General features: G+C 55.2%; 1 protein-coding gene across 1 annotated transcript in view; it reads left to right on the forward strand.

The window, feature by feature from the left end:
- The window catches only part of RASGRF1 (Ras protein specific guanine nucleotide releasing factor 1), a 53,283-nt gene that overhangs the window by 9,552 nt on the left and 19,860 nt on the right, over positions 1–23,871 (forward strand). Inside the window, exons 2-22 of the mRNA XM_048482105.1 lie at positions 765–871; positions 2,260–2,408; positions 3,230–3,327; positions 3,826–4,079; positions 6,808–6,887; positions 8,308–8,501; positions 8,659–8,768; positions 9,196–9,314; positions 9,486–9,646; positions 11,784–11,850; positions 12,634–12,770; positions 13,458–13,540; positions 13,753–14,001; positions 14,506–14,876; positions 15,576–15,701; positions 16,097–16,267; positions 16,933–17,039; positions 18,142–18,254; positions 19,890–19,950; positions 21,285–21,388; positions 21,780–21,864. Of these exons, the coding sequence (XP_048338062.1) occupies positions 765–871; positions 2,260–2,408; positions 3,230–3,327; positions 3,826–4,079; positions 6,808–6,887; positions 8,308–8,501; positions 8,659–8,768; positions 9,196–9,314; positions 9,486–9,646; positions 11,784–11,850; positions 12,634–12,770; positions 13,458–13,540; positions 13,753–14,001; positions 14,506–14,876; positions 15,576–15,701; positions 16,097–16,267; positions 16,933–17,039; positions 18,142–18,254; positions 19,890–19,950; positions 21,285–21,388; positions 21,780–21,864 (2,946 nt within the window). The remainder of the gene's footprint in view (positions 1–764; positions 872–2,259; positions 2,409–3,229; positions 3,328–3,825; positions 4,080–6,807; positions 6,888–8,307; positions 8,502–8,658; positions 8,769–9,195; positions 9,315–9,485; positions 9,647–11,783; positions 11,851–12,633; positions 12,771–13,457; positions 13,541–13,752; positions 14,002–14,505; positions 14,877–15,575; positions 15,702–16,096; positions 16,268–16,932; positions 17,040–18,141; positions 18,255–19,889; positions 19,951–21,284; positions 21,389–21,779; positions 21,865–23,871) is intronic.

Genomic DNA, 23,871 nt, shown 5'->3' on the forward strand with positions numbered 1-23,871 from the left:
GCTATCACTGCATGCATTCCTCCAGAGCCAGCGTGTGTTTCGGTTGGAAACAGGTACTCTGATCTGGAGGAACCAGGTTTGATTCCCTGCTCTGCCACTTGAGTTGTGGAGGCTTATCTGGGGAATTCAGATTAGCCTGTGCACTCCAACACATGCCAGCTGGGTGACTTTCGGCTAGTCACAGTTCTTCTGAGCTCTCTCAGCCCCACCTACCTCACAGGGTGTTTGTTGTGAGGGGGGAAGGGCAAGGAGTTTGAATGCCCCTTTGAGTCTCCTTGCAGGAGAGAAAGGGGGGTATAAATCCAACTCTTCTTCTTCTTCTTCTTCTTCTTCTTCTTCTTCTTCTTCTTCTTCTTCTTCTTCTTCTTCTTCTTCTTCTTCTTCTTCTTCTTCTTCTTCTTCTTCTTCTTCGACTGGTTAGAAGATCAACAGTTTTATATTTGGTGTAAGCCCCATGTATGGAGAAGGCAGAAAGCTCAGGTGCTGAGGTGGACGGCTGCCCCCCTGGAGGTCTCACTGTGCACCTGACACTTAAAGAGCATGAGAGGGACACTCCTGAGCTGAGATGGGGGGGGAGTGGGGCAGTGGTCTGAAAGAGGCCCTCTGGTGAATTTGAGGTGCCCTTGGAGGAAACACCCACAGCCCTAAACAAGGAGGAATGTGCTTTACGCTGAGGGGCTTTCAGGAGGGTGCCTTGGCCAGGCTGTGGCAAATTGGCCCAGTCTCCGTACATTCCTAAAGCAGTTCTCTTCTATATTTTACAGCACTATTTTACTGTTAATTTCAACCACGAGAACCAGAAGTCCCTGGAGCTGAGGACAGAGGACTCCAAGGACTGTGACGAGTGGGTGTCTGCCATCAGCCATGCGAGGTACCTCCTTCTGGAACTTTTGCTCCTGGACTCTTCTCCTCCTGTTACTCTGAACTATTAAGAAAGGCAAACTCTCAAAACTCACCTTGAGTTGTGACACTGAGAGCGAGAGCCCAGCCTCCATTTGGGCCCTGCAATGAATGTGTTAGAAGAATTAGAAAAAACAGTGAAAGAGGTGGTTACACTCCTGCATGTGCTGTGAGTGGCATTTCTGTGCCTCACATGATGAAAGGAGTGTGTCTGCACAACTGTGGGTATCTCTGTGCGGGGGTGTGTGTGTCTTAAAGCAGCCCCCAGGGATCGCAGGAGGCGGTGGGGCATGTGTGTGTGTCTGTGTGAAAAGAAAGGGCGCTGCTTTGAAATGCTGGAAAGAACAGAGTCTGCCTGAAGGTGGCATGGAATCTCTCCCTTCCTGTGGGGCAGAGGCACGGGGGTGGGGGTGGGGTGGGTGGCACCTGGGACAGCACCTGCCGGAGGCTCTGCCGGCTGAAGGAGCAGCCTGGTGGGGCGGGGCCAAGGGGTGTGGGAGTGATTCTCCCTCCCCCACGTGACCAACTGGCATAGCCTGGGGACCCCACATGTCCCCTTGAGTGATCCGCCTCTGCTGTGGGGGGTCGAGGTGGAGTCAGTTAGAGCTCCTCACTCTCTTGCTAGGGGCCTCTCTGCTCCTGACCTGCACTTTTAAAAACAAAGCCAGTGGGACAAAAATGCTGAATGTCTCTGTGACAAACCTGGGGAACTTTTAACCACTCAGAGGAATGGAGCAGCCACCACAATTCATCAGACAAGAACAGTAAACTTCTGCTGAGTTTTATGTAAAGGTATCGCCAACCATTTTTCTTGGATACGTGGCTTTTAAAAAAAACTCTCCTAATCACAATTCCAGACTCTCTGTTCCTCCGCTCTGCGCATCTGACCAAAAGGGCTCTATGGCCCTTTCCCCTCCTGTACAACCAGCCCTGCTCTGCTGGCCCTAAAGTAGTAGCGGGGTCCAACTACCTCCCCAGCTTCAAGGGCTGCGAGCGCCCAGCCACCTTGGCAACTGCCTCTCTTGCACCCCTCAGCCGCAGCATCCCAGGTGCTCTTCTGCCAAGAGGCTGGGAATTAGGTAGGCAGCCTTCCCGAGCCTTACACCAGGGATGCAGCTGAGGCAGCTAGCGTGGCATAGAAATGGAAGAGGGGTGAGGGAAGGCCCCTTGTCCCAGCTTTTAGCGGAATGAAGCTCTTGAGAGATCTTTTAACTGCAGTGGAGTTAGCACACAGCTCACCAGCGGGGAGGTTAATGAGGCCCTTGACTCTTGCGCTGAGCCGCCTCCTGGGTGTGCCAAACGGGCCAGCGGGACGAGTGGAGAGGAGGCACGGTTTTAATTGTTGTGTTTGTAAAACAGTTACAGGACTCTGGCCACAGAGCACGAAGCGTTAACGCAGAAGTACCTCCATTTACTTCAGATTGTGGAAAGTGAGAAAACGGTTGCCAAGCAACTCCGGCAACAAATCGAAGATGGAGAAATTGAGACAGAGCGCCTGAAATCCGGGGGTAGCGGGCCCAGCCCTGCAGGGGGGCTGATGGATTTGGAAGAACCAATATGGGCTGCGGGCGGCTTGTTTAGGGCTGCTCTCAGTCATCCACGCTCTTCTGAACTGGTTGGGTTCTGCCGGCAAAGGCTTCTCACTCGCAGCACGAGCAGCTGGAGAACAGCAAAAAGATGGCCGATCGAGCAGCTGATTGGGTGCCCAGATAAAACCGTAACGGGAAATGTATTCTCACTCACTCACATAGCTGCACAACGCCCAGCCCCTCATGATGGAACACGCAATCACTGCGCCTGATACGCATCGGTAGAGTTTGACATTTGATATTCCAGTCCTTGGAAGAATGGCCTGCGAGAGCAGTCAGTATCTAAAGTGCTGCAGTATCTGGCAGGAAGAGGGCAGAGTGGGGCAGGTGATAGCGGAAGGCAGGGAAGGAGTCTTGTCGAAGGCTTCCATGGCCGGATTCAACTGGTTGTGGTGGGTTTTCTGGGCTGTGTGGCCGTGGTCTGGTGGATCTTAACGTTCCTAATGTTTCGCCTGCATCTGTGGCTGGTGTCTTAAGAGGTGTATCACAGAGGGAAGTCTGTTACACACTGTGTTGCACACGGGACACTATGAGGAAGGGAAAAGAGTTTGTCAGCCCCTTTGAGTCTTCTTGCAGGAGAGAAAGGGGGGATATTAAATCCAACTCTTCTTCTTCTTCTTCTTCTTCTTCTTCTTCTTCTTCTTCTTCTTCTTCTTCTTCTTCTTCTTCTTCTTCTTCTTCTTCTTCTTCTTCTTCTTCTTCTTCTTCTTCCTTGTTTTTTTTTCCTGTATTGTTCCAAGATTTAGCCTGTGGTTTGCCAGGAGAAGCGTCATGGCATGCAGATCAATCGAACAACTGCCCTAGCGATGATGACAGTGACATCAAGAAGATCAAGAAGGTGGGCTCTAGCTTTTGGGGGGCCTTGGAGAAACGCTGGCACACGGCGAGTGGGACCTTTGATTCAGATGGCCAAGGGGCACAAGCGAGTGCTGGGATCCGTTCTCTGGCTCACGGCAACTGCAGGCCCCTCTTTGGAATCCTCCCACCTGGAGGAGGGGAGGGGAGGGGAAGCAGCCAGCCGGCCTCCGCTGTCCTCCCGGAGAAGGGAAATCTTTTCTCCCGGTAAAGACAGTCTTGCCAAATCTGCACATCCCCAGTCAGCAACTGCTGATTGAACCAGGGTGGGGTGGCGGGGGGGCATTGCGCTGCTTTAAAATCATGCCCAATGAAGCAAAGCGCCCATGGCTGTCTGTGCAGCCTCCGGCCAAGGGCTGTAAGTGGGCCCCGAGAGATGCTGAGGTTGCCCTGGCCCGCCCAGAAGACGGGGCCCTCAGCCAAGGGAGAGGTGGGCAGGGCGGAGTCCACTTACCTCTCTGCGCCTCCTTCTCTGCCACAGGTGCAGAGCTTCCTGCGGGGGTGGCTGTGCAGGAGGAAATGGAAGACCATCATCCAGGACTACATCCGCTCCCCCCACGCGGACAGCATGAGGAAGAGGAACCAGGTGGTCTTCAGCATGCTGGAGGCCGAAGCGGAGTACGTGCAGCAGCTCCACATCCTGGTGAACAACTTCCTGCGCCCGCTGAGGATGGCGGCCAGCTCCAAAAAGCCACCCATCACCCACGACGATGTCAGCAGCATTTTTCTGAACAGGTGAGCACTGAACAGGTGAGTTCCAGCCAGGGCAGGTGGGAGAAAAGCAGCTCCGAGATGAGGGCGCTGAGCTGGATGTGGAGAGAGGGAGAGCCAGGGCTGCTTTTCAAAAACGAGGACAGAAGCAACCTGGCTGTTCCATTCTAGAATCATAGAGTTGCAAGGGCCCAGACAGGCCATCTAGTGCGACCCCCCCTCCCCCCGCTCACTGCAGGATCAGCCTAGAGCAGGGGTGGCCAGATGTTTATGGACTACAATTCCTTTTTTATATATATATAATTTTTTATTGTATAGAATATTATTATATTTGTTACATTCAATATGTTTGTTCCAACTATACATTTTCCCTTTTTCACCCCCCTCCCCCCCTCTTTTCCATTGATTATTTCAAGCTTAAGCTTGTAGAAGAGTTCATTCTTCTTGTGCTTATTCCATAGTTCTTCGTTAAATCCATCTTCTTCCATCCATTTTTCATACAATGTCCATAGCTTCATAATATCTTCTAGTTTCTCTTGCCATAGTGTGTTTTTTGCCAGTCTCTCAAAAATCTCTAACTGAATTTGTTCCCAAATATATTCCAACCATTTTGAGAATGGACTACAATTCCCATCAGCCCCTGCCAGCATGGCCAATTGGCTTGCTGGGTATCCAAAAAGAGGAGTGATTGTTTGTGGTCGAGATGGTGTCTTGCACGGTGTTATGAGCAGGGCTACGTAGCAAGGCAGTCTTCGGGATGGGGATCCCGGCCAGTCCTCACTTATCCGGGAATCAGATCATTGCTGATCATAACCAGTGAGACCCAAAGGCCTCGAGGCTTGTCGCTGTGCCGGCAGTGGCCCCAGTCCTGGGGTGCTTTCTCTCAGACAGGTGGGTGACTGCCTTGAGCGCAGCCTCTGACGATGCTCTAATTGGCTGGGGTTCGGCAGGGCAGTCCTGAAGCCCGGTGGCCACGGAGAGGCTAAACGGAGAGCCCTCACCCTCTCCCTGCCACACAACGCTCCTCCTCTGCATGTAAGTCCACACAAGCCAGATCGATCTTATCGTCCTCCCATGACCCAGACGGGAGTGGAGTTGTATCCTAGACTGATCATCTGGGGGTGCGGCATCATCAATGACCAAACAGGAGCCAGGGACGCCGGCAGCCCCTGCCTCTCTTGGGGTGGGTCAGAGGAACAACCTGCAAGGATGTGTCTCACTGGGGACAGACACTCCATCGTGCAGTCTTATTTATTTTATTTATTTATTGGACTTATAGGCCACCTCACCCCGAAGAGGCCTCAGTGAAGCTCACAGCTTGTAACTGTTCTCTAGACAGCAACCAATACAAATAAAACTTAAACCCATTAAAACTTATTAAAACTTAAGCAGCAGTTTCTAAAATAAATACAATTAAACAACAGAAATTGTATGCAAAACAGAAGCCCGATCTAAAGGCCAAGGAGTGGGGGAGGGGTAGGTAGGGCCCAAGATGAAATCAGGGCCCAGCCAGGATGGGAAAATAGACAGCCTCGATCTTGCTGATATGTGTGTGTGTGGGGGGGGGGGGGGGGGAGATAGCAACCAAATGGGGAGTCCGTCCCAATACAAACAAGACAGAAGGACAAGACAAGAACTTCACCAGGGACTTTGGGGATGGGTGGGAAATAAGTATTCAGGTTAAATAAATAAGAAAGACAGAGGGATCGAGGACGCATGTAGATGCAAACATGCCGTGGCTACAGTGAGCAAAATACTTTTGTCATGATGAGTCCCTTGAGAAGCCTCCTCCCCCCCCATTTCTTCCAGTTCCCAGCGGCACTGAAATATCAGCCTCCGTCAACTGTGGCGTACCTGCCTAGGAACAGGGGGTACCCTATGTCCCAGGCGCCCCCATTTTTGGTCACATGGGGGCGCCACCATTTTCAGGATGTAGTTTGTGTGTGTTTTTTAATTTTTTTGTTTCTACGTTTTGGCTACAGCAGAGTAGCATTTTTTAGACTAGTGGCACCCAAAATGAAAATACAGGGTATCACCCAGAGACTGTCCTGATGATACCACCCAAATTTGGTGATGTTTGGTTCAGGGGAAACAAAGTTATGGACCCCCAAAGGGGGTGCCCCATCCCCATTGTTTTCAATGGGAGCTAAGATGAGATGGGAGCTACCCATTTGAGGAACCATAACTTTGGTCCCCTGAACCCCCTTCCTAAACTTGAGATGGCATCATAGGAAATAATTACCAGATGATACCCACAAGAAATTTTGGGTGTTACTAGCTTTAAAGCCTCTACCTTACAGGCACCCAATAGAAATTTGCCCAAGATTCTTTGTTTTGCAGTGACTTTGCTCCATTTGTAGCCAATGGGGGGGTTTCTGAGGTGTTGCAAATCATTGTTTGGTCATGGTGGGGGAGGTGGCCCCATGCCAAACTCAGGATTTTGTCGGAAGCCAGTTTGCCCTGGGGTACACCCTGTCCGTCAAGCATGCCTTTTGAAATGCAAACAAAGAACAAAACGTGCCCAACATCTAGCCAGCCCCAAAAGAATCTTAAGATCGCTCTACAGCATAGCAGATGCACAGAACTGATTAGGAAACCCCCCCCCCCTTCTTGATTAAAATGATGATAAATTCCACAATGGATATTTTCCTCTTTGCAGAATTAGTTTTTCTCCCAGGGACCAACTGATCTGAGAACGAGCGCTCGGGCAGCCCCCAGCGTCATGTGCCTTCTCTGTGTGTTCCTTTTTCAGTGAAACGATTATGTTTCTGCACCAGATCTTCTACCAGGGCTTGAAAGCGCGGATCTCCAGCTGGCCCACCTTGGTGCTGGGTGAGTAGGCCCCCTAGGCGTGTTTCCACCTGACAAAGTCACAAGAAATTCACAGGTCTTGAAGGTGCCACGGGGTTCTTTCAGAGCGGCATCTGTGTGGATCTGCAGGAGAGCAGCAGCTACCTTTGAGTCCAGGAACAGCTCAGAGCCCAGCAAGGGCTCCAGAGCAGGAGCTTTCCAGAGCCAAATTGGCGCCCTCCGTCAGACCGGGCTCTTTGCTATTCTGGCCGCAGCAGCCAAGTGACCCCAACTAATGACCTGAAGCCAGAGCAGGGTGACTGTGGGCAGTGGGCATCCTCACTGCCGGAACAATCAAGGAAAGGGGACTCTTGGTGTCCAACACTGTGCCATCAAGAGAAGTGGAGAAACAGTTACAGCTTGAACAGGGTGCCCCAGAGGCATGGGGGGGGGGGAATGGGGCCCGGGAAACCCCTGCTGCGGGGACATGTGACCTCACATGTCGTGAGCGCTCCGCCTCTGGTGTCCCCCTCCCAGGGAATGGGCCTGGCAGCTCCAACTGGAGGGGTGGGGCTGCTGCTGGGAGCTCAAGAGTCTGAGCAGAGCAGTGGACAAGGAGACGCTGAGACACACTTGGCTCTTGCACTCGGCTGCCGGTGCTTCCAGCGCCCACTCCGTGCCCCCCCTGCCAGGCTGTGTTTTGTACTTGCCTGATGCGAAGCAGAGAGACACCCCCACCCCACCCTCAGCAGAGCTGGCGGGCTGATAGGTGGTTTAAGAGGGGGCTGGCTGGCTGCTGAGTTAGTTGCCCTCCTAAGCTGCGTCGTGGCTTCCGGGCACATCAAGAGGCTGGATTAGGGCCTTTGTATTTTCACTCTGTATAGCTTAGGGGTCTGCAACCTGCGGCTGTCCAGATGTTCATGGACTACAATCCCCATCAGCCCCTGCCAGCATGGCCAGTTGGCCATGCTGGCGGGGAAACTGATAAAGTTGTAGTCCATGAGCTATCTGAACAGGTTTTAGACCCCTGGTATAGCTCCTTAGGGGACTTTCAGAAGTCACACCGCAGTTGACGCTGGCATGGCCTTGCCTGGCATTAGGGGCTGTGGGCGGTGAAGCCCCAAAGACCTGCCACGATGCCAGTGACAGAGTGATGCTGGCAAGGTGCTGGGATGGCTTTGATTGTCAGAAGCTTTCACGGCCGGAATCACTAGTGTTGTGGGTTTTCCATAACTGGAACACAGCAATACAACCCGGAAAGCCCACAACACCCTTTCTTTGATTCTCCGGCTGTAATAACTTGACGGTTGGCTGCCGTGGCCAACGTTTCCTGAGCAAGAGGTGACCCCTCCCTGGGTGCCTTTTCCTCGGGACCTGCGTGCTCAGCTGTCTGGGACGTGGCGCTCTCCTCTCCAGACACCTGGCGGGAGCTCCTTCAAGCCCCGTCCTTCCACCCTTGCAGCTGACCTCTTTGATATCCTGCTGCCCATGCTCAACATCTACCAGGAGTTTGTCCGGAACCACCAATACAGCCTGCAGATTCTTGCCCACTGCAAGCAGAACCGGGATTTCGACAAGCTCCTGAAACACTACGAGGCCAAGCCGGACTGCGAGGAGAGGACGCTGGAGACCTTCCTGACCTACCCCATGTTCCAGGTGAGGGGGGCCAGGGGCCTCGGGGGCCAGTGAGAGGAGGGGGGCCCAAGACACTTTGCCTTCCGGGACGTGAAGCCAGGAAGGAGACGTGCAAGCCCAGAGGGGTGGGTGTGTCTGAGCGAATCCTGATGCCCTCCTCTGTTGCCTCCTGACCCAGATCCCCCGGTACATCTTGACGCTGCACGAGCTCTTGGCCCACACCCCCCACGAGCACGTCGAGAGGAACAGCCTAGATTACGCCAAGTCCAAGTTGGAGGAGCTCTCCAGGTGGGAAGGGTCAACTTCTGTCCTTTAGAACATGGGGGAGATTGAGGGGTGCAGATGGGAAGAGCCCCCTCCCAAAGACAGTGAATTGCCCCACTGGTGCCTTGGCCAGGCAGCGGCCTGTGAAACAGCTTGTGTACGGTGCGCAGGAGCTTAGCTACAAGAGAGTTGGCAACCACACAGCAGGGGAGCTGGGACCAGGGCATAAGCAGAGCACATGGCCCCACTTCCTCTTGGGAGTGGGGGTGTGGCAGAGCTGGGGCAATCCTGGCACCCCCGGGTCCCTCAGCCTCTCTCCTTGCAGCGTGGAGCATCTTGGAGGACCTGGGGCCCTGGCTTACGCTGGCTCCTCAGTGACGCGGTGCCTGGGTGGTAGAGGAGCGTCTCACCACGAGGTCTTCCGCTGAGGGTGTCTTTCATGTTCCTGCAGGATAATGCACGATGAAGTGAGTGAGACGGAAAACATACGGAAGAACTTGGCAATTGAGCGGATGATTATCGAAGGATGCGAAATCCTCCTGGACACCAGCCAGACATTTGTAAGACAAGGTAGTCTTGCTCAGGTGGGCCCCTGGCTGGGCCGGGCCGTCCTTTCCTGGACCTGACGACCATCCTTGCCCGGGGCGGTGGGGTGGGGGGAGTCGGCTTCTGCCCAGCTGGGGAGGAGCGGTTCCCCCAGTAGCTCTGCCCCCGCCCAGCCTGTGCCCTCTTCTCCCCCAGGCTCCCTCATCCAGGTGCCCATGTCCGAGAAGGGGAAGATCACCCGGGGGCGCCTGGGCTCCCTCTCACTGCGGAAGGAGGGGGACCGCCAGTGCTTCCTCTTCTCCAAGCACCTGATCATCTGCACCAGAGGCTCTGGGGGGAAGCTGCACCTGACGAAGGTGAGCTGGAGGGGAACCCTGCCTGGCTGGCTCTTCCGCAGCAGGCACAGTGGGAGGCGTGGCCCGAGGGGTGGCTTGTAATAGGCGTCGGTGGGCGTGCGAGTGCCGCAGGGCTTGGGGATCACACACACACAGACACACAAATCTGCCAACTCCTGAATCGCTCCTGGTCATCCAGGTCCGTCTTGTCCACTCAGGCTGGCAGTGGCTCTGCAGGGTCTCGGGCAGAGAAAGGTCTCCCCCACCCCATGGTCCTTTTAAGAAGATGCTGGGGTTTGAACTTAGAAGAAGAAGAAGAAGAGTTTGGATTTATATCCCCCCTTTCTCTCCTGTAAGGAGACTCAAAGGGACTGACAATCTCCTTGCCCTTCCCCCCTCACAACAAACACCCTGTGACGTGGGTGGGGCTGAAAGAGCTCCGAGAAGCTGTGACTAGCCCAAGGTCACCCAGCTGGCGTGTGTGGGAGTGCCCAGGCTAGTCTGAATCCCCCAGATAAGCCTCCACAGCTCAGGCGGCAGAGCCGGGAATCAAGCCCGGTTCCTCCAGATTAGATACACGAGCTTTTAACCTCCTACGCCACTGCTGCTCCTTCTGCATGCAAAGCGTGGGCCCTTCTGCTGAGCCACCCACGGCCACTTCCCACCCAACGCCTGCATTTGACAGGCACCAGTTCCAATGTGGCCGCAGAAGGCCGAGTGGCCACTCCCTGCCCAGAACCAAGGAAGCACGCTGAAGCTAGAAGAGGCCATCTGAGCAGAGCCACGCCCAAAGCAGGGGCGAGGCACTTCCTGTCCTCTCCTCTGCTGGTCGCTGCCTTCTGCCGTGGCGATTGTCCCACCCCCAAAGGCTACTCCAAAGGCCTCAGGCAGCCTCACAAAACAGGGTGTACCCCCCCCAGCTCCCCCGGCAGGCCAGTCCCCCTGGCAGAACTGCTCAGCTAAAGCTGCATTTAAAGGGGTTAGTTGGTGTCCAGCCCTCTTCCTGGTCTGCCCCACCCTCCAGTCAGGCAGGTTCCTCCCACCCGTTCCTCCCTAATGTTGCCCCACCTGCCCCAAAGCTAGCTTTCCCTCCCTCCCTCCCTCCCCATTTCCCCTCTGCCAGCCTACTGGAGGAGGGCTTTTGCTTCCCGCCTGGCCAGCCTCGGCTGCTCCCGAGCCCCCCATCTTTCGACTGGGGATGTGGGCTGCCACGTCTGCCCCTTGCAGTGCTTCTGATGGCTCCCTCCCTCTGCAGGGGACGGGGCTTGCTCAGGAGTCACGGGGGGGGGGGGGGCACGGCAGCCAGGAGCTTGTGGTGGTTCTTGCAGCAGGTTCCTCGGAAGGACTCCCGCCCCCCAGCTCTCCTCCTCCCCCAGTCAGTGGGCAAATCTAGGGTGTGATACGGCGCAGGGGCTAGGGGTGTTCAGCGACGTGGACAGATGGCCTGCTTCTAGCCCAGTGATCTGCAACCTGTGGCTCTCCAGATGTTCACGGACTACAATTCCCAATTGGCCATGCTGGCAGGGGCTGATGGGAATTGTCGTCCATGAACATCTGGAGAGCCGCAGGTTGCAGACCTCTATTCTAGCCTCTGCTTTAAAGGTCTCCAGCAAAGATCTCCTGAACATGGGGTGGAGCTGCTCTTTGGGATCTACTGGTGAAGCAGCATTTCGAGAACAGGCTGCTCTTCATTTTGACCGTAGGATGATTTCCCACAAAGCTTGTCCAAATTAGTCTCCCCTCCAATCTGGTGCCTCTCCCTACTTTGTCCTCCATTAAGCACCAATCGGCAGGCTGTTTCCTGAGCCATCTGTGGAGGTCTCTCTGGGGATGAACCAGGCTGGCCTTTGGGGCTCCAGAGAGGCATCGGCTTCCCTTCGAAGTCCCTCCGTTTGGGGTTTCTAAAGCAAACATTGCCAACCCCATCATTTGTAAGCGACCAAAAGGGCAAGCGACCCCACGTTGGCTGCCGTGCCTTGGCACTGAAGTTGGAGCCTGGCCCTGCTGCTGCTGCATCCTGTTGAGCTCTGACCTCTGACCTCTGCTGCAGGCTGAAAACAGCCAGTTCTAAATGAACTGCCTAGGGCAGGGGAGGGGGCCGGGACCCCCCGAGTGAAATGCGTGACTCCTGCCTCTTGAGCTCCTGTTTCTCTTTCAGAATGGGGGCGTCATCTCCCTCATCGATTGCACTCTGGTGGAAGACACTGAGAGCGCCGAGGAGGAGGGTATGTGCCACCCAGAGCTGAGCTTAGCCCTGCCCCTCCTGCCCCTCACGTGCAGCATGCTCCGTTTGACCGATGGTCCCTGCCCCCCCCTGGCCCCTCAGCACCCCTGCCTGCTTCCTCCCAAGCACCTCTGCCCAGGTGGCTGTCTGCGCTGGGGCTGGGAGCAGCACCCCGGGCGTCCCGTGTCCTTACAGTTCTGCAGACGCCCACAGTTGTGTGTGGCCTCCTAACAGAATGCCCAGCAGCGTCTGTGGCTCCGCTAAGCAGCTCCCCAAAGGCATCCTGGCCCACCCCGCTCATGGCTCTGGGGCCGGGGCATGAAGAGAGGGCTGGTTGCTGGTAGCCCACAGAGGAAGTTGAGGCTGTTGGAGTCATGGCACCTTCTGCCCCCAAGTTGTGGCTTCCCGTGCCTCTCGTTTGGAGGGCCAGACTCAAATCCAGCAGTACCTCAGCAGCCAACAAGATTTGGGGGGGGGGGGGGAGTTTCAAGTGTTGAAGCTCCCTTTGTTGGCATCTCACGAAGGGAGCATCAACCCCCAAATGTCGTTGGCCTCTAAGGTGCTGCTGGCCTGGAGTGGAGCTGTTCTATTGCAGACCAACCCCGGCTGCAGCTCTGACTGGACGGGAATCTCAGTCGGCTGCTGTCCCAAGATCAAAGTTTCAGCCTTCCCAAAGGTCCCATCATCCATTTTGCCTCCCAACTGACGTTCTGCCCCCCCCCACCGCAGCCCTGAACCCCCCCTCTCCCATCCCCAATTCCCACTCTTTTTTCCCTCTTGTAAGCAAAAGGATCTGGACAAGACATTGACCACCTGGACTTCAAGATCGTGGTGGAGCCCAAGGACGGCCCATCCTACACCGTGATCCTCGTGGCATCCTCCCGGCAAGAAAAGGCTGCGTGGACCAGCGACATCAGCCAGGTAAAGAAGCCTCAGTGTTTGAGTGGCGACACCCGATGGGTGCTGTGATTGCCCTTCATGCTGGTGACCTACTATACTAGTACATATGCTATACTACAAGTTGACCTACTATGCTAGTAGCACTGGCAAGCCAACTCCAGTAAATTCAAAGATATTCTAGCAATTACTGTTTAGGGTGAAAATAGTCAGTTTTGTAACAGAAAGGAGAGTAGGGCTCATTCCGCACACGCAGAATAATGCACTTTCAAACTGCTTTCAGTGCTCTTTGAAGCTGTGCGGAATAGCAAAATCCACTTGCAAACAGTTGTGAAAGTGGTTTGAAAATGCATTATTTTGCGTGTGCGGAAGGGGCCTAGGAACAGAAATGAATTTTCCCAAGCTGGTACAAGCTGAGGTATTCTGGAAGATTCCCAGGAATTCAGTTGCAGAACCTTGCGCAGAATCGAGCTACAGATTCATAGCACGGGTGTTTTGAGTTTTCCGGGTTGTATGCCAGCCACAGATGCAGCCAAAATGTTAGGAGAGAAGGCTACTGGAACACGGCCATACAACCCAGAAAACCCACAACCCCCTCGTGATTCCGGCCGCGAAAGCCTTTCGACAATACAGATTCATAACTTCTTTATTTGAGTCCTGTTTCCTCTGCATCTTCCGTTCTGCGTAAACCTGCCCCCGTGTGTGTTCCAGTGCGTGGACAACATTCGATGCAATGGCCTCATGATGAACGCCTTTGAGGAAAATTCAAAAGTCACTGTCCCCCAGATGATCAAGTAAGTTCTCCTTGAGCGGGTGGCTGGAATCCCTGGGAAGGGGCACAGCTGCTTGGGCGACCTGCGTGATCCCGTGGGAGTGCTCTGCCTGATCTGGAATCTGTCCCAGGGGATTCCGGCAGCCAAATGTCCTGCAGTAGATCTGCTCTGCATGTGCGGGCGGTGCTTGCAGGGGGGCGGGCATCATGCCCTGCCTGTGCCCGTCCCCGCAGGTCTGACACCAGCCTGTACTGTGACGACGTTGACATCCGGTTCAGCAAGACCATGAACTCCTGCAAGGTCCTCCAGATCCGCTACGCCAGCGTGGAGCGGCTGTTGGAGAGGCTGACAGACCTGCGGTTCCTCAGCATAGACTTCCTGAACACCTTCCTGCACTCTTACCGGGTCTTCACCTCTGCCCTGACTGTCTTGGACAAGCTGATCACCATCTACAAGAAGCCAATCAGTGCGATCCCTGCCAGGTGAGACCGGAGGGGGGGGCGTCTTCTTCTCCATCAAGGGGCTTCCTCCTCCTCTCAGGGAAGACGGGCACACGGGGGCGAGCCCTGCGGGTGCAGGAAAGAGGGTCGCAAGCTGCCTCGTGGCCCCTCCTGACACCCCGTCCTGCCTGCATTCCTGTCTGCTGGCCAACCTTTGACCAGTGGCTTCCAGCCTCAGCTGGGACCCTGGGCCTGGGTGCCAGTCACTGCCGAGCAAGCCCTGTGGGCATCTGTGTGCAGCAGGCAGGGGGCTGTTCCTGGCAGGGCAAGGTGAGGGGTCCTGCAGCAGAGGACTGGGCAGACGTCGTCAGCGCCTGACTTGGGAGAGGCCGCAGCAGGCCAAGCCCCGTCTAGGGAGCAGCAGGGCCGGGCCGGCGGCCCCAGGGCTGGTTCTTGCTCCCTCCCGGCTGGCGCGGGGGCAAGATGGCAGGACCAGGGGAAGCGTTCTGGGCAGTCAAGGGAGCCTCTGGTCTTGTGTCCCCCAAGGTCCCTGGAGCTCTTGTTTGCCAGCAGCCAGAACACCAAGCTCCTCTATGGGGAGCCCCCCAAGTCTCCGCGTGCCAACCGCAAGTTCTCCTCTCCGCCCCCCCTCTCCATCACCAAGTCGTCCTCGCCCGGCAGGAGGAGGAAGCTGTCCCTCAACATCCCCATCATCACTGGGGGGAAGGCCTTAGACCTGGCTGCCCTCAGCTGTGCCTCCAACGGCTATGCCAGCATGTACTCCTCCATGTCCCCCTTCAGCAAGACCACCCTGGACATCAACAAGCTCTACGTGTCCGGCAACTATCCCAGCAAGCTGCCGGACGAGGGGGAGGGGCCTGCCGAGAAGCCCGAGGATTCTTTTCAGAACAAGACTGGTGAGTGGTTCCTGCTCTGGGGATGCCGGGCCCCCTCCCTCCCTCCCCTCCCTTGCACGCCACCCCTCCCCTCCCCTCCCTCCCTCCCTCTCCCTCTGCTAGGGTGGGTGGGCCATGTCCAGATGCCGGGGCCCCTCCCTCCCTTGCATGCCACCCCTCACTTCCTCCCCTTCCCTCCCCTCCCTTGCATGCCACCCCTTCCTCCCTCCCCTCCCCTCCCTCCCTCCCCTCCCTTGCATGCCACCCCTCACTCCCTCCCTTTCCCTCCCTCCCTCCCTTCCTTCCCTCTCCCTCTGCTAGGGTGGGTGGGCCATGTCCAGATGCTGGGCCCCCTCCCTCCCCTTCCTTGCATGCCACCCTCCCTCCCTTCCCTTCCATGGCACCCTCCCTCCCCTGTTACCAGTGGCTTGTTGTAACCCTTTGCGGCGGGGGGGGGGGAGCAGAATTGCTTTTCCTGGGGGGCTGGAGATGCAGCTGCGTCTGGGCACGTGCCCCGTAAGTTTGGAGGCTTTAGGTTTGGAGCAGTTGTCTGTGCCAGCCGAGATGGATTAAGGCCCCAGAGGGAGCCCCACTCTTCCTCTCAGGTGCAAATGGCAGAGGTGAAGTCATTCACCCCAAAACCGAATCTGGACGGCCCTGCCCACGTCCCCTCCCCCTCCCCCCTTTTAATTCACCAGACTTGCTGCTTCTTGCTTCCAGGTGCGGAGGCGTCTGTCCGAGAGGAGTCGGATACGGATCAGAACCAGAGCGATGAAGCCGAAGCGGAGATGTCCCCCATCAAATCCCCCACCACCCCCAAACTGGTCAGAGGCAAAAACAGCTCAGGTAATACGAATGGGAGACAAGGAGTCTGTGAGCAGAGAGCTCTTTCCAGGTCTACATATTTGCACTGCTGATTTATTTGCAGCCGTTGGAGTGAGGCTGTCCCTGCTGGATTTCCAACCTTTGATGCTGGAAGCAGCTGTGATCATCTGGGACACCCTCCTCCCCCCTTTATTTACACCATTCTCTCTCCTGCAGAACAGAGTTTCAGTGTCTGCCCACTTCTTTTGAACGTGCTCCAAGGACTTCTCAGCAGGGTCTGAGCAGCCACTCACTGAATTAACCGGCTCCCAGAAGCTCTTTCTCAGAGGCCAGTCAGTGGAGGAGTCTTCTGGAAGAGCTCCCCCCCCAAACCTGCCCACCGGCAGATGCTGACCTGTTCCCTTATCCTTGCACAGAATTCCCCCTGTTCTCGTACAACAATGGAGTCGTGATGACCTCTTGCCGGGAACTGGAGAACAGCCGCAACGCCCTCTCCGCGACTTCTGCTTTCGCCATCGCAACTGCTGGGGCCAACGAGGGCACCCCAACCAAAGAGAAGTACAGGCGGATGTCACTAGCAAGTGCAGGTGAGCCTCAGTGGGGTGGGGGTGGGGGTGGGGGCAGAAGCACCGGCAGGATCCCAACCAGGCTGGGATTAAGTTCCAGGGCCTAGGCCCTGCCAAGACGCCCAGTGCCATTCCCCCCGGGGAAGAGATTGGATGAAATTAGGTGGGCCAGAAATGGCCGCGTGCTGCACTTGGAGCACAGGTGACTTGGTGTGTGTGTGTAGGGGGGGTGCAATGAAGCCCCCCCCCCCCCCGGCAGTGCAGCAGGACCCGGCACTGAGCAAAATGGAGCTGCTCTCCCAGCTCTTTAAAAAAGCCCTGTGCCTAGTTTGGCTCCGAGTCGTATTTCTCCCCAGAAGAAAAAGGATCAGGAGCAGAAAGGGTTGCAACAGTTACACCCGAGCAGAGGGAGTTCTACAAACCAGCAGCGCCCCCTTTTGACCCAGCCAGGGGTGGAGCCAGCTGTCCAGTTGTTGGCTCTGCTGGTGGTTCTGACATCCTTCCTTGCCTCTAAATCGGGGGTGGGGGGTGGGGGAGGGTCTGCTCGAGGTTCCTCCTTGCTGGCCTCCAGCTGCTCCACAGCTGCACTTGAGAATGGGTCTGGGGAGGGAGAGGACCCCTCTGCGGCTGGCCTGGGAGCTCTGAGGCCAGCGCGGCCCCTGCGGTGTCCCGGGCTCTTCTTTCAGGCTTCCCTCCCGACCAGAGGAACGGGGACAAGGAGTTTGTGATCCGCAGGGCTGCCACCAACAGGGTCCTGAACGTCCTCCGGCACTGGGTCTCCAAACACTCCCAGGTACTGCTGCATGGAGGGGGCCGCCTGCTGCTAGGGAATTGCCTGCCCTGGAGTGGGGGGGGGGGTGTGTCACTGGGGCTGGCCAGGAATGCGGCAGGATGGCCAGCTCTGAGTTGGGAATTGCCAAGGGGGGTCAGGGTGGAGCCTGAGGAGGGCGGAGTTTGGGGAGGGGAGGGCCCCGAATGTGGTATGATGTCATACAGGCCACTTTTCAAAGAGGCCTCTGTCACCCGGAGATCTCCAGCCACCACCTGGAGGCTGGCAACCCTAAATTCTCCTCAGGCCATTAAGCCCTCTGGGTAGGGGGTTGCAGGAGCTGCCTGGATCGTTGTGCCTGGGGCTCTTGTTTGAGCCTGGGCCCTTCTAGTCTGGCCACGCGGGCCCCCGGAGTGCCGAATGGCCGGACGTGCCTTCAGACTCCCTCTGGCTGGGCTGCCCCCTGTTTGGTGGGAGGGGGAAGTCCCTTCCTGACTCTGGCTTTTGATAGCCCCACACGCCTGGTGCGTGTTTTGAACATGGTTCTCTAGGGACCATGAGTCTAAGAATGGCTTGACTTTGAGGCGAGAAACTCCCTGCGACTCAGTGCAGGACTTCTGCTGCAGGGGAGGCTGCACTCCCGTGTGGCCTCCTCCCTTCATGCACCACTCCAGAGGACATGATGAAGCGCCTCTCCTGATGGTTCCCTGGGGAGGGGGTGAGGAGGGGATGTGTCTGTCTTTCTGGTCTGGTCTGTGCTGTGTGGAGCTGCTATTTCCTTACTGAGAAATGTCTGAGGGTATTTCTAATGTTCTGTTGTTTCAGTCAGCTTTGAGCCCTCCGGGGGAGGGCGCTATATAAATAGACAGACAGACAGACAGACAGACAGACAGACAGACAGACAGACAGACAGACAGACCTGGTTTAAATTAAGGTGCCTTGAGCCCAGGCAACAGAGGAACAAGGCACGCCTCCTGCCTCTCAGGGGGCGGGCTCCTTTGCCACTGCCTGTGGGGTCCAGCCCATTCATCCCGCCATAGGAGGGGCCAGCGAAAAGACTCCTGAGTCTCTCGTCCTCTGGTGTCGCAGGCAGGTAGATGAATGAATCCGTGTGTCTTTTGGGCAGGATTTTGAAACCAACGAGGAGCTGAAATGCAAAGTGATCAGCTTTCTGGAGGAGGTGATCCATGACCCGGAGCTCCTGACTCAAGAGAGAAAAGCAGCCGCCAACATCATCAGGCAAGTGGCTCTGTGGGAGGTGGTGGGCCGCTGGGTCAGAAGCTCACTCTCTCCCCAAGACCCCTCCCACGCCCATTTGCTGACACCTGCTCAAGACCCCGTAAGGCCAAAAGACAGAGTCCGCGATGATCTTCTTCTAGGCAAAGGCCAGGCCAGTGCTGCACCAGCTGTGGTCATCTGGAACACCCCCCCCCCTTTATTTATTTGTTAGCCAGAGTTAACTTGTGGGCTCACCGCTGCCTCCAGGGAGAAGCTGTGGCTCAGGGCCCACAAACTTGCTTTGTACGCACCAGGTTCAGTGTTCAGCATCTCCATGAAAGCACCAGGTGGGAGGCGCTGCGAAAGACCTCTCGCCTGAGGCCCTGAAGACCTCCTGCCGTTCAGGTGGGACAGAACTGACCTTGATGGGTCAAAGGCAGCTTTGCATATTGGCCGCCTGTTTCCCTGCCCCCAGCCCTCGTTTCCCACCAACAAGGAACTGAGGTGTGGCAGGAAAAGAAGGCTTTCATGCAGTGGTGCTCTAGGAATTCCTTCAAGTTACTATGGTAAATGCCATTGAGCAGTGATGGTGAACCTTTTGGGCTCAGGTGTCAAAAATTCAGAAGATGCCTAACTTGACCCTGTTCGTGTGTCAAACCCCCCCCCCCCCACACACACACTGCCACCACCTTCAAACAAAAGAGAAACAATTCTTTAAACATCCATTTTTCAAAAATACAGTCCGATCACGTGTGGTGCTGTGTGTGTGTTGTATAAAGGAATGTAAAATAATTACAAAAATAACACAAACCAACACAGGAAGAGTAATTGTTGTTGGCTGCTGGTGAATGCCGTATGTTGCCCAAAGTGTCATGGCATGTCACCTTTGACCCACAGGTCATAGGTTCACCATCACTGTTGTAGAGACGAAAGGGAACAGATTAGAGCGTCACCTGGAAGTGATATCCCATCTTCTCCAAAACTTTACCCTCCCCAGGCACTGGGAGCAGCGGTGGCGTAGTGGTTAAGAGCAGGTGCATTCTAATCTGGAGGAACCGCGCTCTGCCACTTGAGCTGTGGAGGCTTATCTGTGCACTCCACACTTGCCAGCTGGGTGACCTTGGGCTAGTCACAGTTCTTTGGAGCTCTCTCAGCCCCACCCACCTTGCAGGGTATATCTTGTGAGGGTGGATGGGAAAGGAGTTTGTCAGCCCCTTTGAGTCTCCAATAGGAGAGAAAGGGGGATATAAATCCAACTCTTCTTCTTCCTCTAAACCTCCCAACATTTGCCGAGGCATTGTTGGAAATCCCATTTGCGTGTTCCTCTGGTCCACCACGGCTGTGGGATTATTAGGCTAAAGACAACAGCGATGACTGTCCTGCTCAATGGAAGAGATTTCTTGGACATCAAGAAAGATGCTCCACATAGAATCCTGGGAAAGATGACTCCTGCTGAAAAACTACAGAGCAGTGGTTGAGGCTGGAGAGTATAAGTGGACTGGGCCGACAGGAAGGTTGGAGATGGATCCAGAGAAACAAAAATTGGGAGCTTTTCTTTCCCAGTCCAGAACAGAGTAGCCGGGGCGGGGGGGGGGGGGGGGGGTACCGGTGGCATCTCACACTGATGGTCCTCTCTCTGTCTTTTCTGCACTCCAGGACTCTGACCCAGGAGGACCCTGGAGACAATCAGATCACGCTGGAAGAGATTGTGCAGATGGTGAGCCCTCCCCCACCCCCAGTTCTAGTCTTTCTCCTGCTGGTTACCATCAAGGACAGAGGTTCCTTTCCCCTTTGCCCTGCACATAGCAAACATCTTGCTTGATTGGCCACAGCCAGAGCTTCCCCCGAGGCCCGCGGTGCCTACAGGCATGACATCAGGACTGTGCATTTGGTATGCCCTGCACTCCCAGCACAGGCAGGCAGCGTCCAAGCGCAGCCCCAAGGGGGGACTGCCCGAACACAGACTCATGCACCAGGCAAGCTGAGGGCACCCTCTAGTCGCCACACATGGCAAGGGCTGAACCACTCATGACAACACTGGATGCCCCTGCACCTCCCGCACAAAGCGGAACCCGAAAACCCAGACAATGTGCTGTCTGCCTGCCTGCCTGCCTGCCTGCCTGCCTGCCTGCCTGCCTGCCTGCCTGCCTGCCTGCCTGCCTGCCTGCCTGCCTGCCTGCCTGCCTGCCTGCCTGCCTGTTTTATTATTTCAGTTTAATAAGCCACCCACCCCTGAAGGGCTCTGAGCGGTGTACAATACATAGATTAAAATTATTCAAGATGAAACAGTTTACAACATGAAACCACAAATAGCAAGTTAACATACAACTATAGAAAAGCCAGATGACAAGAACAATATCTCGTTTGATGTCACGAAGGTTGGTCAGGATGGTAAATGGTATATTAATTAAATTGGAACACAGATGATGGCAGCCATCTTGCGGCCATCCCCCCCTCCCCCACCATAAGCCTGGCAGAATAATTCCGTTTTGCAGGCCCTGCGGAGCTGCTCAAGGTCCCAGAAGCCCCTAACAGACGGGGGTAAGGAATTCCACCAGGTGGGGGCCAAGGCACTGAACGCCCTGGCCCGGGTGGAGGCCAGTCGTATTGTAGAGGGGCCCGGGACCACCAGTAGATTGGCCTCTGCAGAGCGCGGAGGCCGAGTGGGGAATGCGGTCCCTATTGGCCATGCAATTGGCCATGCTGGCAGGGGCTGGTGGGAATTGTAGTCCATGAACATCTGGAGAGCCACAGGTTGCAGACCCCTGGTCTAACCTGTCTGGCAGGGTTATGGTAAGGATACAGTGGGGAGCCGCTGGGGGTCCCCGCTGGGGCGGGAGGCAGGATGTGAATGAAGTAAACAAACGGGATTATCTATGTATTTAATCCCTTTGGAGATGCTGCTATAATAGAATGACACAACTGAACTGGTGCCTGTCTCTGTAGACGCAGTAGGACAGCGTGTCAGGGGACTCTGCCTCCCTCTCAGATCTCGCAGCTGACGCTTCAGGCGGGCGTTTCAGTAAACGGCCTCTCGGTTTTCCTCCGCAGGCAGAGGGGGTCCCAGCAGAACCTTTTGAAAACCACTCAGCTTTGGAGATTGCTGAGCAGCTCACCTTGCTCGACCACCTGGTCTTCAAGAAGATCCCCTATGAGTAAGTAGTCAGGCCTGGCCCAGATCTTCTCTTCCACCCCACCCCCACCCCTCGCTGCCAGCGCCGTCCTCCTGGCTCCTTCTGCAGAAAGGAAAGGTCCTCGTGGGCCAAAGCAACTTCATGGAAGTCCTTGCTGTGATCTTTCTCATCCCGTTCGTGTGCAAACTTGGACACCAACATGGTACATGCACACACATGCACACACCAAACTTCCTTCTTTCTCGTCCTGTGGTTTATAGAAACGAGCAGAGCCCCTGTCCCCCTCCCCATAAGGCCCCTTCCAATGAACCCCTGCAAAAGTATTTTCTGTGTAGAACAGATAGAACCACCAGCAGCTTGCCCGGGAACCTGCCAGTGGGCCTGAGCTGATCCAGGCATTTCTTATCTGCAGAGAATTTTTTGGACAAGGGTGGATGAAGTTCGAAAAGAACGAGCGGACTCCATACATTATGAAGAACACCAAGCACTTCAATGACGTGAGTTTGGTCTCAGGTGGCCACCTCCTGCCTGTGAAATACCTGGAGATTTGGGGGTGGAGCCCAGAAAGGGCGGGTTTGGGGAGAGGGGCTTCAGTAGGGTATAATACCATAGAGCCCACCTTCCAAAGGATTCCTTCTCTCCAGGGGAACTGAAGTCAGTTGTAATCCCTGTAGATCTCCAGCCACCAACTGGAAATTGGCAACCCTAGTTTGGGTGCAGGAGTCAGCGTGGGTGGGGATTGGCAGCAGAGGGGTGCAAGAACCCCCTTGCAGGACAACACAGGATCCAGCCCTGTTGACCTAGAACTGCTTCTAGGGCTGCCAGCTGAATAGAGGCTGAATGATGGGATATTCACCAGGGGATGATATTTACCCCCAAGCCCTGAGAAGTCTCACCTGCCCAATTCCAGATTCTAAACCTCAATGAATGGGACTGGACATTTTTCTCCAGGCCTGTTGGCAGCCCTCTTTACTTCTCTCCTTGTGCAAAGTCTTCAAAAGCTGCCCTTGGAAGGGTTCCGAGGTGCCTGTTTGAAATTAAACAGGAAACTGAAGGGCATTGGTGGGTGTTGAGTGCCCAGCCAGCTTCTAAAACGGCTGTTAGTCTATTTACTTGGTGTTAATTGCAGGGGGAAGTTGTGTTGGTCGGCAACAGACCAGCCAGATCTGAGTCCCGAAGCACCTGAAAGACCAGCGCGGGTTTTCAGGGTACACGTTTTTGAGCCAAAATCTCAAACCCCGGAAATCCTGTCGGTCTCTGAGGTGCTCCCAGGCTCACGTTATTGTAATATAATGGACTGGCAGAGACGGTTGTTTAATGCCTAGCAGTGGCGGCGGCAGCAGCAGCTGTTTGGTGGGTGTTCATTGGCTGCAGCCTTTTCCCTTTTCACTGCAGAGCTTTGCTGGAATGAGCCCTGCGGGGACTTCCATGTGACAAAGTCGTTATCTTTTGCATACTTCTCCAGTTTCATTCCTGGAGGCCTCTCTCTCTCTCTCTCTCTCTCTCACACACACACACAGAGAGAGAGAGAGAGAGAGAGAGACAGACAGACAGACAGACAGAGACAGAGACACAGAGACAGAGACACAGAGACAGAGACACAGAGAGAGAGAGACAGAGAGAGACAGAGAGAGAGAGAGAGAGAGAGAGAGAGAGAGAGAGAGAGTCTCTTCGTGGAGAGCCCTGCCAAATAAATTCCTTCCAGGAGGCCAAAAGTTATGCTGGGAAGGTAACTGGAGGACTATCAGAGGCACACCAAGGCTGCTCTTTTTGTCCATCACCACACACAATGTCATGGCACCTTGGGCAATGAAATGTGATGGCACAAAACCAGGTGGCCACCTCTTAGCCACCAAAAGCCACCAGGGCTGGTGGACACACTGCTCGTGTTAGCAGGTTCCCTGTTTCCTTCCACACCTGGACTCTCTCGGAGCAACCATGAGCCCCACACTCAGAGCCCCAGGCAGAGGCATAGCTACAATGGGAACATCCGGGGACAAATGCCCCAGGCGCTCCCTTGTGGGGGGCACAAAAATTGCGGTTTGTGGCTTTTTGTATTTTTTAGTGTTTTTTTCCATTTTTGGCCTGCAGGGGGGTGACGTTTGCTTTAGCGCTGAGTGGCGCCACAATTCTGAACAAGCCTCATGGAGATCAGGTGACTCTCCTGTATGAATTTGCCAGCCAAGTTTGGTGAAGTTTGGTTCAGGGGGTCCAAAGTTATGATCCCATCCTCCATTGTTTCCAATGGGAGCTAATAGTAGATGGGGCTACCCTTTTGAGGGTCCATACCTTTAGACCCCCTGAACCAAACTTCACTAAACCTGGGTGGTTTCATCAGGAGTGTCTCCTAAAGATAGCCTAAAATTTTTGGTACTGTTAGCGTAAAAATTGCTTCCCTGACAGGCACTCTCAAATTTTCCCTAAGTTCTCTATTTAAATCCACCCCTTTGGAGTGGATTTAAAGGGAGAATCTGGGCTCCCTAGATTAAAAAAAAACATTGAAA

This window comes from Sphaerodactylus townsendi, linkage group LG17 (assembly GCF_021028975.2).
Source record: "Sphaerodactylus townsendi isolate TG3544 linkage group LG17, MPM_Stown_v2.3, whole genome shotgun sequence".
NCBI classification, from domain to species: Eukaryota; Metazoa; Chordata; class Lepidosauria; order Squamata; family Sphaerodactylidae; genus Sphaerodactylus; species Sphaerodactylus townsendi.